Source organism: Condylura cristata, unplaced genomic scaffold (genome assembly GCF_000260355.1).
Source record: "Condylura cristata isolate star-nosed mole 26May11 unplaced genomic scaffold, ConCri1.0 scaffold00028, whole genome shotgun sequence".
NCBI classification, from domain to species: domain Eukaryota; kingdom Metazoa; phylum Chordata; class Mammalia; order Eulipotyphla; family Talpidae; genus Condylura; species Condylura cristata.
In genome coordinates, this window is record NW_004567129.1 from 17,629,332 (window position 1) to 17,641,230 (window position 11,899).

Below are 11,899 nucleotides of genomic sequence, written 5' to 3' on the forward strand. Positions count from 1 at the left end.
CCACACTAAAACTAGCTGCTCTGAACCCATTCACAAGTATCACACCCATGCATCCACAGACACCACAGTATACCAGTCCTTGCGTACTTCCTGATGTGGTAAGGAATACATACTGACTGTTCCTTAATATTACAGGGATGTAGATTTCACTACCAGGAAATACAAGGGGGACCTCCCTGGGTGGCATAACAGGTTAAGCACAGTACTATGAAGCTGACCACAGCCAATTTAAGACAAGTTCGATTCCCCGCCAGGGAGGTGACCCACATGGCACAGCAGACCTCTCCTGTCTCACCTACTGTTCCCCTCAGCAGTGTGTTTCAGTTAATCTGCCTGTTCTGCTCCCCACTCTGTCTCTGGTGAATCCTCTCATGGCTCCCGCACCTCTAACCTGTACCCCAGTTCTGTATGCATAAATAAATACATCTTAAAAAAAAAAAGGAAATACACAGGATGGAAGAAGACCATGATAAAGTCTACCATTAGACTAGAGTCATGGACCTCTATGAAATGAGAAATTCTCTAAGACAAATAAATAGCAAGGAGAGAAGGGAAAGAGAAGAACTGGTACAGATTTTTTTTTTTCTTCAAACAAAGAGTCATATTTACCAAATGCAGAGTGTGGACTTTATTTGGGTCCTGGTTTAAACAAACCATCTGGGAAGAGATACTTACTGAATGCTGACTGGGTGGCTGCTGTAAGGAGTTAGGTATTTATTGCATGTGATAATGGTATGATGGTTGTATTTCTGTAAAAGGTTCTTGCCACACAGAGAAATATACTGACCTACTTAGCGATGATGTCTGGAGTTTAGTTTAACATAATAAACTATGGATGGAGCTTGGTGGAAGGAAAGATTATAGTTAGGTTAATTATGTATTGATCATTATTAGAGCTGAGTGGTGGATAAATATGTTGCTTTATTCTCTCTAGTTTTGGGAATGACCAAAATTTTCCATTAGGAAAAAAGTAAATAGAACAAAACAAAAACTCCACACAATGGATGAGGTAAGATTTAAGCCATTAACTGAGGAAGGCACTGGGGGAAGGGGAGCGTGCCTGACTGTAAGACTGTATGGGGCCCCAGGGTGGTGAGCCAAAGCTGGAGGGCTTCTGAGCTGTGAGGACAAGTTCCAGAACTATAAGGGTAAGATGGTCCCCCTACTCTGCCCTGGTCAGCCACAACTAAAGTAGCATCTTCCATTCTGGACCTCATTTCTCATGATCAGAAAAATACGCCGGAGACAGAAGATGCTGACCTGAGGGCAGGAAGGCCGTGTGCAAGGGAGCTGTCTCAAAACCTCTGAAAATTTATTCTGCAGAGCTGCAAAGATCAAATCAGGACCAGCGGGAGCAAGTTAAAGGAGCCAATTCTGTCTCACCAGTAAAACCGCCTCATTAAAATCCGGGATGACAACTGCCTTCCCTTTTCACAAAGGTTCAAGGTAATGGCCTGCTGCCCCCTTGTGGGGTTGCAGTAAATTGCCTCCTGGCTGCGCTGGGCCTTCCTGGCCCAGAGCTTCTCCATCTGCACTGGACCAACTCACATTACCCAACCCAGATGCCGCCTTCCCCATGCCAGGTGGTCCCACAGGTTCCTCAGCCCTCCGCTTCTGTCACCCCGTCAAGCCCTCTGTGCTCTCTCTCCTCCTCTCCCCTCCCTTCCAGACCAGTTACCCAGTCTTCTGTGGGCCTCTCCCTGCCCAGACCCCGTTCTCCTGGCCTCTCTGCTCACTTCCTCCAACCTCAACTGCACTCTGCTGCCAGAGAAGGCATCCTCAAACAGTGCTTGAATCACACCAAGCCCTTTTTCAGAAGGAAAAAAAAAAAAGCTAAGGGTTATCACAGATAAGATGAAGCCCATACTCTTCAATTGGGCATCAGTAGCTCTCTTCCAGCCAGTGCCAACTGCCTCTCAAGCTCCCTGGACCACCCACCACTGCCCCGCAGCACCCCCAGGCCCTGGCTGCTCTCACCCTGCGGCGCGGCTTGTAGAGGCCTCCACAGAGCAGATGGTGCATCACAGCATCCTCACGGTCCCGGCCACTGCGTACCGTGTCAATCACCTGCAGATCCAGGCACGCTCCACTGCCACTCTCCCTCCTGCAGGAGGCAGGAACATGTGTGCTGGGGAGAGGTCAGGGGCACAGGCCAGGGGGAGGCGAGATTCGGAGAGGCAGAAGCCGATACAGGGAAGCCTGAGGATGGGGAAGGGAGCACAAGGACTTACAGCAGGTTGGTGACAGAGGTCTCTGCCACGGAATTGCGGCTGGGCATGGAGGGCAGAGTGAGACCGGTGGAGGACAAGACGTGGCCTCCCTGCAGGGGCCAAGACACAAGTCAGAGGGCCATTAGATGAGGGGCACAGACAGTGGAGGATGACGAAAAGAATCACAGTCATCAACACTTATTTTGTTCTTTGGATGTTCAGGTACTACACTAGGTGCTTAGGGAACTCAAATCCCATTTTCTTACAGTTGGAGGAAACTGAGGCTCATGGAGGGTAAGTGACTTACCCAAGGCCATAAGCCGGTAAGTGATAAGAATTGAACCACATCTGCTGACTCCAGAGTTCAGCAGTTTCTTGCCTCTCTGTACTGCCTGCCAGTAATTGTCAGCCTTGGGCCACCCTGTTTCATGGGCTGCCACTGCCCCAGACCGCAGAGTCTACCGGGAATTCCCAACCTCCTGCTCAGGGCCTGCCAGTCACCCTTCCTGTCCTGCTCTGTTGAGCGCCACCACCTGCCCGCCCACCACTGACTGCCAGCCCACCTGGTCCACGAAACTGATGGCATCCCGGATGTTGAGTCGGTAGTACACATCCCAGATCTGGTCCCGGATGCGGTAGGCTGACCGCCGCATCAGCAACTGACTCAGGTACTTCTTGTCAAACTGCTCCCACCTACAGAGGGTGCCAGGCCCGGCCCTGAGTACCATCCCCAAGGCCCAGCCAGCTGGCCCTTCCTCAGACCGGTCAGGGCTACCCCCAGCGCTGGAATGGGCTTGGTATGAGCCTCAGGCAGGGAGAATCTTAGTCCCTGCTCTTGTGGAGCTTACGGTGTGAGGGGAAAGCCTGCCACTAATTGAATGTAGTACAAATAAGTATAAAATCGCAACCATGACAAGAATTACCATGGGTAATTACAGAGGATGAGAGGGATTTGCCCTAGTCATGGAGGCCAGGGAAGGCCTCTTTAGGACTCAATGTCTACAGTGACATCTGAAAAATGAGTAGGCTAAGTCGGTGAGGTGAGGGAATGTTCTGGTAGACAGAAGTGTGCGAAGGTCCCAGTGGCGGGGCAGGGGCGCATGGTGGGACCTGAGCCCAGCGTTCATGTAATCAGCAGGCAGACAGTCGCAGACAGCAGAGCACAATGAGGCCAGGGCCAGGCAGGTGCCAGGCCACGCAGGGCAGGCCACGCAGGGCCAGGCAGGCCTCACTGGGACCTTGTCTTATGCTGAGAGAACTGGGGTGCCACGGAAGGGCTTCAGGCAGAGGCCACCCGCCTGTGCCTGGCTGTGTCCCTTCTCAGAAGTGTGGCGCATGCCCCAGGCTGCCTGGCTGGTGGGGCTGCAGCTGCTGAAGGAGCCTCGGGGTAGCTCCCTCACCTGTCCCTCCAGTAGTGGTAGCCATGGTGCCCCACAACGTCCTCCACTGCAGCCAGAATGTGGTCAAAAGTCTAGAAGGGGGGTGGGTAGGGGGACTGGATCAGGACTCTGCTCAAAATAGGAGAGGGGAAAGAGGGACAGGTGGAGGGATGGGGTTCTGGTACCCACGTGCTCGTGCAGCTCCTGGTTCAGGGTGGGTTTGTGATGCTCACTCCTCTTCACCTTCAGCCACTTGACCAGCGGTTTGATGGTCAAGCCCTACAGACAGGCAGTCAGTGAGCCCCGCCCCAGCTGGTTCCCCACTGCCTTTCTCCTTTTTCTCCCCATGATCAGGACTCAGCTTCAGCACCCCACTGCACTGCACTCCAGGTCCAGCAGCTCAGGCCCCTGCATCCCCACAACCAGAAAGGAGTCCTTGTCCCAGAGGCCCCAACCCCCCCACCACATCCTGCTAGACCCTCTCCCACCAGCCTCGGGGGCGGCAGGGAGGCTCTCCCACCTGCACAATAACTGTGAAGAAGACCACCACAATTGTGGTGGCCACAAAGTAGTCTTTGGCAGGGACCTTGGTCCTGTCCAGCAGGATGACGAGAGCGAAGGCCACGGCCCCCCGCAGGCCCCCATAGGACATCACCACCTGGTCAATCTTGTCCAGAGGGACCAGCCGGAACTGATTCAGCACCCACGTCTGCAGGACTACGCCTGCAGCGGGAGGGAGGCCAGGGCGGCAGGGCGTTGGGGGGAGGGCACTGGGGTCACGGGAACCGAACATCTGGGCTAAGGCTGGACAGGGGCTGGGGCTGGGGGGAGACCAGTAAGGGGCAGTTTAGGAGTTGATAAGGAGGTGGACTCGCATTGGGGCTGAGGTGAAGGGGGACAGGGCTGGAAGGAGAATGGGAAAGCAGAAGGTGCCAGCAGTACCAAGGGCTCGGAAGAACAGGATGAAGAAGAGGGTGCCCAGCACCAGCCCCGAGTCCCAGGCCCACTTAGATGAGTCCACGGCCGAGATGCCAAGCAGCATGAAGATGACGGTCTCTGCGCAGCTGGCTAGAGTCTTCATCGTGTATTTGACAGCTGTGCGTGACTTATGGGAGATGTTGGCCTCCACGTACTTCTTACAGCCCAGGCCACACATAGTCACCCTGGGAGGGGAACAGAGAGACAGGGCAGGTGAGGAGGGGTGATGGAGGCCCAGCTTCTGGGGTTTCCCCATGCTGCGCGAGAGGGTGTTGCCCAACACAGGTCTCTCAGGGAGGCATGGAGACTGTCCAAGGATAGCCAGTGGGCTACGGGTCCAATCTCCAGGCTTTCCACTCAGGACCCCCAGCGAAAAAGGTGGGAGGAACAGGCTCTGACTACAATATTCAGGCACACCTGGAGTGCCGTGGCCACCAGTGCCAGCCTTGAAGTCCACTTGCAGCTCGACCTGCACCCCGGAGATCACTTCAAGTAGAGGAAGCTTGGGTTCTGGGGTGCCCAGGCTAGTTCTGGAGGCATATCCTAGAACGCTGTCCGAGCCTTACTGTCTCCCCTGGGAGCCTGAGGTTCCCACTACCAGGCTGACTCTGGGCAAACGATGGGCTCCCTCGGCTCCTGCTTCTGCGCACATGAGGGACAAGCATGTTCTGGGCCCGCCTCCCAGCTGCCTGCCTGCAGGGCCCGCAGGACTCACGCAAGAATGGCGGAGAGCGAGGCCATCTCAGCAGTGAGGTAGGCTGCATAGGCGAGGAGGAAGACCAGCAGCGGCTCGATGATGCGGACCCGCTTGGTGAAGCGTGTGGTCAGGGCCAGGAGGAAGGCAAAGACTAAGCCCACGGCTGCCCCGCCCAGACTGACCACAAACAGGGAGGCTGGGGGAGGAGTGGGGTGTCAGCATGACCCCTGACCTGGACCCCACCCCGGGGGGCTGACAAGACTGCTGCCTGGCAGGGAGTAGAAGACGATGCCCACTACACATCCCGGGGTCAGGGTCCCACAGGAGCCCCACCTCAGGCACGCAGAGCCCCACTTCTCCATAGAGGAGGGAGGACTAAGGCCACCGGAACAGCCTCCCCCACCTTGGTGGGGTGGGGGGGCTCAGCAACCCAGGGGCGGCAGACCTCCAGTGCCAGCCGAGAGGGGAGAAATACTGACCGACGCCCTTCAGGTAGTCAGTGGCCTGCACCTTGGCAGAGCCCATCTCCACGAAGGAGTTGCAGACCTTGTACAGCACCTGAGTGAGGACAGGAGCGTCAGGGCCGAGGCGTGGAGCAGTGGGGCTGCTGACAGAGGGTGGACGCTGAGACCCGATTTCTTCCCCAGGATACACTGAGTTACAAGGTCTCATGGCTGGTAACCATGTTAAATAGGAGATATTGCTTCAGTGATCTTTGAAAAGGAAAGCTGCCACATGAAAGCCTTACTGGTATATAACCAATACTATCATCATTAAGTTTTAAAGTTTTAAAATTAAATGACAGACTTATACATTTATGTATATAATATATGTGCAAATACATAGTGACGTGTGTGCATGGATCTTCATCTGTACCTTCTTTAGGTGTGAGGAACATTGTTACAGGGCAGCAAGCTCAGGGAGAATGGGAGTACCTGGGTGTGAGTCCTCACTCCATGCTTAAGAACCCAAGCTAAGTCCCAAGAGCAGAGATTTAGAGAGAAAATCAAAAAGGCTTACTTACAAGGAGAGTGAAAAGAGGGAGAACAGAGAGATTAAGGTGGGGGGTGGGGTGGGGGGTGGATCTGCTGGTCAGAGAGAGGCAGCTGGGATCAGGGAACGGCAGCCAGCTGAGCGTTCTCACCACGGTGACGGCATCATTGAGCAGGGACTCGCCAAAGACGATGATAAACAGAGTCTCATTGACATGCACCTCCTCAAAGACAGCCAGCACGGCCACGGGGTCCACCGCTGAGATGAGGCTTCCGAACAGCAGGAAGTCCAGCAGGCCGGCCTGCACCCGAGGGGCTTTCAAGAACACACAGGGGACAGTCACTGGTGACGTATGGAGACGCCCACAGTCTCCTGGCCGCAAGCCCAGACTCTGCCCTACCGCTAACACCAGGATGTCAGAAAGGACTCGGAATGGTCCTGCCGGTCGGGAGACTCGGGCCGGAGGCCTGGCTTTGCCACTTACCAGCTCTGAGGTGTTGGCTCTGTCGCTGTCACCTGACTTCTCTCAGCCATCCTCCTCCTCTGCCTACCTCACAAGACTGCTGCACAAATCAAGCCAGGAGATGGCTGAGACGCTCCAGGGAACCTGACATGCTAAGGTGGCACTGACAATAAAAACTGCAGCAACAGTAATAATAACCACCAGCAGGTGGAAACTGGCTGCTGACTGCCTTTGTGAGGGAGAAGAACAAAAGAGAATGCTCTTTTCCACACCTGTGGTTCTCAGCATAAGCGATGTGACACTCACAGTTGTCAGGGGTGGAAGGGGCTCTCCCTCAATGAGGGCTGAATAGAGTAGGAAATGCACCACACGTGGGACTTGAACTTGTTATATAATCTCTGGGAGCCTCAGTTTCTTTTCTATTTTTTTGAGATTTATTTATGCATACAGAACTGAGGTACAGGCCAGAGGTGCAGGGACAGTGAGAGGATTCACCAGAGATGGCGTGGGAGCAGAACAGGCAGATTGACAAAGGACAGCTGAGACAGAAGCGGTCTGCTGCACCACATGAGTCACCCCCCTGACCAGGAGTTGAACTCGTGCTAAGGCAGCTATGGCTAGCTTCACAGTGCTGCACTTGAACCTACTGCAGCACCAGAGAGGGACCAAGCCTTGGTTTCTTATGCACATACTGGGAAGGATAATAGTACCTGCCTAAGAAATTCATTATTTAGCCCATGCCTAATATATTGTGAGTGCCCAATAGTCAACCTACTGCTGGGATTACTATAATGATGATGGCAATTTATATCACTCCTGCCCCAAAAAGTTCTAAGCCATTACAGAAATCAGGTTAGAGTCCCCAAATAGAAACTGCAAACCTCCCTTGGCAACCTGGAAGAAGTCTGAATTATCAACATTCAGGGTTGAATGGATTGGGGGTGGGGGCAGGAGATAAGGAAGATGGCAGTGGACAGGCAGCCTGAAGACAAAGTCCACTCCTGCTAACCGTGAGCCTGATGTCAAGTGAGTTTAAGAGTCTCTATTTCCCATTCCATTAAGTGAGACAACTTTTACCCCAACGGGATCAATGGGATAAGTAGAGATGACACACTGCATAGGGTTGTGAATGTGTAACATGTATTTATTAAAAATAATAAAAATAGAAAACCACTCTGACGTGGCTTGAACAGCAGTTGGATAGCAGGCCATGGCAGGAGAGGTGAGCTATGTCTCAGGGGAGCAGGACTGTAAGTGGCAGAGTGGTAACAGAGGGCAGGAGGCAGCAGAGTGCTAACTGGTTTCCCAGCCTCGGCAGCCCACACACAGCCAGGAACCAGGCCCTTGTCAGCTGTCACGCTGCAGGAGCCCAAACTCGACTGGCAGAGACCTGAATGAAGGCTGCAGGCCCATCTGGAGTGTTGCCGTGCACTCCAGTGGGGAGGGACCCCGGATGAGCTCTTGGGGCCTGGCTCTCACTAACATGGGCTCTCCAGGGCTGGGGAAGGGAACAGGTGATGAGTCTAGCAAAGCCTCCCTCTACCAATCTGGGTCTTAGGGTGACTCACCCACAAATCCAGCCTGCTGCAGGCCCCAGAGGGCAGCGCCTGTTGTGAAGGCATTCCAGAGTGTGCCCACCACGGCATAGGTGAGGATGGCACCCAAGTTGTCAAAAAATAGTCGGCTAGGCATGAAATAGCCTGAGTCTAACACAATAGGAGGCAGCAGGAAGAGAAAGAAGGTGCCTGGTTCCAGCTGGTACTCAGCTTTCTTAGCCACAGCCAACACTATGCCTCCAAGCACCAGGCCCAGCAAAATCAGCAGGCAACTCTCAGGAACCAGGGATGTCACCTTCCGAGACAAGTGAAACACTGCAATGCAAGAAGAGGAAAGGAGATGGTTGTTTATGGGACACACACACACACACACACACAGACACACACACACCTATAACCTCCCAGGCTTAGAAGGTCCCAATCTTGGAACCAAAGAAGGAAAAAAGAAGTGCAGGTCTCCTCGAATCTCCAGCCTCTAAGACAAGCCCTCCACTGCGCCTAAGTTGACTGCTTCGCCGTGCTCCTGTCATGGCAACCTAGGCCTGGGCTTGCTTTTTCTATTTCTGGAAATGCCCCCTCCTCTCTACTCTCATCCTCAGGGGATCTTTCTCTGATCTCCCTGGTCTGTAGATATTATCTGAACTTGAGCAAATGCTACCCAGTATATTTTTATGCACATCATAGCTGTAAAAAATCAGGGCCTCTGGAGTCAGACTGCCTGAGTGCAAAGCCTAGTTCTCTAATTTACCAAAATGTGACCTTGGAGTAAGTAGTATCACCTCTCTGAATCTGTTTTCTTATCAGTAAAATGGGAATAAAAATAGTGATGCTCTCATAGGGTTGTTGTGAGGTTTAAATAGAACCATGTACACAAGAGCACTTAGCATAGTGTTTTATTATAAGCACTCATAAATATCTATTATTATATTATTTTATCATGCTTCTGTAACTGGACTATGACATATATCACACCTCCTCGCCTAGCATGCTTTTCGTTACATGGCTCACTAAGGACTCAGTAGTTTAAAAAACATTGAGTCTAGTAGTCAGAAGTTCTCCAATTCTTCTTCAGACTCCACCAATGGCATTCCAACTGTGTGATCTTGGGAAAACTGTTTCATTTACCTGAACTTTGATTTCTTCTCCCATAAGATGAGAAGAACACTCATCACAAAGGGTGAGGATAAAATGATAGCGTGTAAGTTTGCCTGGTGGAATGCCAGACACATGGTATGTTCTCAACAAATGTTAATGAAATATGACTGAGAGGAATAACAGTTCTCTCCCTAAGAAAAGAGGAGGGGTGTGAAGTGGGTTTCTGGCACTAAGGCCACTACTATATTTGTCACCTAAAATAAACTGTTTCTACTCTCCTTTGGGGCTGAGACCATGAATGAACATCTATCCCTATACAAGCTCAGAGCGGTGGGTAGTAGGAAAGGTCTTTATGTTCACCATGTAGCACCCAAGGCCAAGGCCATGCCCTTTGGAAGCTGGCATACAGTGGGTGAGGATAAATACTTGTTGAATAAAAAGGGGAAAAGTTCTTTAGCAATAAAGCTGGGGGAAGGTATCACTGAACATTCTATTCCTCTCTTGAGGATACACACACCCACATATTATATATATATATATATATACATACATACATACATATATATATTAGCTGATGAGAAGGCTTTCTTCTCCTACCCCCATAGTAGGTGCCATTCAAATTAGGAAAAGCACTATGACTTCTGGGAAAACTATACTCATTGCTATAAGCCCTAAATAATCAGCACTCTCCTACAACTCTCAGACTTTTCCACAAGCTCAATTCTTGGTTGTCAAATCTAAGGCTCCTCCCACTTTCCTCTCATTGCTGCTAGGCTCTAGGGCAGCCCAGCCATAGATCTCCCCACACTCATCCTTACCTTTGGTGCCCCTTCCTCTCCTTCCAGGACCCTATTCCACCCTCACCTTGAGAGCCTGCATCAACTCAGCACTGCAATCCAAAAGCCATCACAAAAGCCTGTACTCTGGCACAACTGGACTTCCTGAAGGCATTTCAAGCCTCATTTTCTGTTATTAATGGTCTGCCACAGAGGAGTGGAGACTTCTGTTCATGCCACCACCGCCCCCAGCAGTGTCCCTGAGGGAGAAGGGGAGCAAATTCTAGGCTGTGTGATTCCTACATGAACACTGAATTGGTAAGACTGGGGGTACAGGCTGTGCCAGCATAGATGGGAGGGAGTAGCAACACTCAGCTATAATTAGTCACCCCCACAGTGGAGACTGCACAACAGGGAGAGGGAGGAGGGTCTCTGGTGGGAAGAGGGACCGCTGACTGCTAAGTGGGGAGGAAGGGGCAGAACAAGAAAAAGTAACTATTCAAGGAAAGGAATCTGTAGCTCTGCCTTCAATGTTGTGCAGAATGAAAGAGGCTGGGGGTAGAAGCAGCTGGTACAGGCAGCACATAGACAACTAGAAGTTTCTTATACCTTGAAGTGAGAACGTAGGCCTGAAATGGGGGTGAGGGGAGTGGGGAGGCAGAGCTAGCACATGGCAGAGTCTCTAGGGTTAAGAGGGGAGCTAGAGGAGAATTGGCAAGTTGGAATCCTAAGAGAAAATACACTTGGACATGGTGTCCAGAAAAGGCTGCTTCTTTGAGACCAGGATGCCTGGATGTGCTGGACACAGTCCATCCCCTCAACCTCCCCACAAGTCCTCCCCGCTGAGGTTTCCAGGAGGCTGCAAAGTGATGGAGGAGGAGAGGCCAGACAGAAGGGCATATTGCAAGGGGAAAGAGGGCAAAGGAGTCTAGGGATGGGGCTGGGGAGAGCTGGGGCAGCCCCTGGAGAAGGCAAATCCTCAGAGCGCCCACGCGAATAGGAGAAGAGAGACACCCACAAAAGGCGGCACAGGAACTAGGTGACAGCCCGGATTTGTGGATTCGGAATCTCAGTAAGGGCACAGTGCAAGAAGCCGGGCAGGATCTGGGGGCTGGGGGCTGGGGGCGGCTCCCCTGCCGGCTGCCGGCCTAGCATACCACTCAAGCACTCACCTATTTTAGCCAGGCTGGCCACCAGGATCCACAGGGCTACCAGGTAAGGTGCCTCCACTTCGTGCCACTGCCAGCGGAAGAGGGCCAACCCTGGGGGTGGCTCTCCCGACGACCCCGACTCCAGGGTGGGCTCTTCGGTTGCTCCCGCCCCCACCAGGGGCAGTCCGAGCAGCGCAGCGCACAGCATCCTGCCGTCTGCCTCGCCGCCCTCCCGGCACCGCGCGGCCGCCAGCCCCGCCGCCTACCGGCCGCCCCCGCGTCACAGGCACGTGGGGCGCGCTCCCCCCAATCCCGGCTCCGATACCCCCAAGCCAGGTCCCGACTGCGAGACCCTGCCCTGGGAGTCTGTAATCCGGACCCCCTACTCCAACCTCTACACCAGTCTCGGCCCTGGAAATTCCCCGATGCAGTCCTCTCCCAAGTTCCGCAACCTACTCCTTCCCGTCGGCTCCCCCAAACCTCCCCGACCCGGATTCAGAGCTGCGAGCGGCCACAGCCCTCCAGGAGCACCGCCACGTCCCACGCTCGCACCGCCACGTCCCACGCTCGGGAGACCGCAGACCGCTGCAGGAGCAGTGGG

General features: G+C 53.2%; 1 protein-coding gene across 2 annotated transcripts in view; it reads right to left on the bottom strand.

Moving 5' to 3' along the window:
* The window catches only part of SLC9A5 (solute carrier family 9, subfamily A (NHE5, cation proton antiporter 5), member 5), a 19,184-nt gene extending 7,612 nt beyond the window's left edge, over positions 1–11,572 (bottom strand). Inside the window, exons 1-12 of one of the 2 annotated variants that reach the window (XM_004690478.1) lie at positions 11,320–11,572; positions 8,289–8,591; positions 6,409–6,572; positions 5,744–5,822; positions 5,283–5,460; positions 4,532–4,752; positions 4,110–4,312; positions 3,779–3,868; positions 3,611–3,681; positions 2,774–2,903; positions 2,232–2,320; positions 1,978–2,104 (exon numbers count right to left, since the gene is read on the bottom strand). In XM_004690478.1, coding sequence (XP_004690535.1) covers positions 1,978–2,104; positions 2,232–2,320; positions 2,774–2,903; positions 3,611–3,681; positions 3,779–3,868; positions 4,110–4,312; positions 4,532–4,752; positions 5,283–5,460; positions 5,744–5,822; positions 6,409–6,572; positions 8,289–8,591; positions 11,320–11,506 — 1,842 coding nt within the window. In that variant the 5' untranslated portion in view covers positions 11,507–11,572. The remainder of the gene's footprint in view (positions 1–1,977; positions 2,105–2,231; positions 2,321–2,773; positions 2,904–3,610; positions 3,682–3,778; positions 3,869–4,109; positions 4,313–4,531; positions 4,753–5,282; positions 5,461–5,743; positions 5,823–6,408; positions 6,573–8,288; positions 8,592–11,319) is intronic. The other variant, XM_012730758.1, reaches the window with a different exon arrangement.
* Between the last annotated feature and the right edge of the window lie 327 nt (positions 11,573–11,899).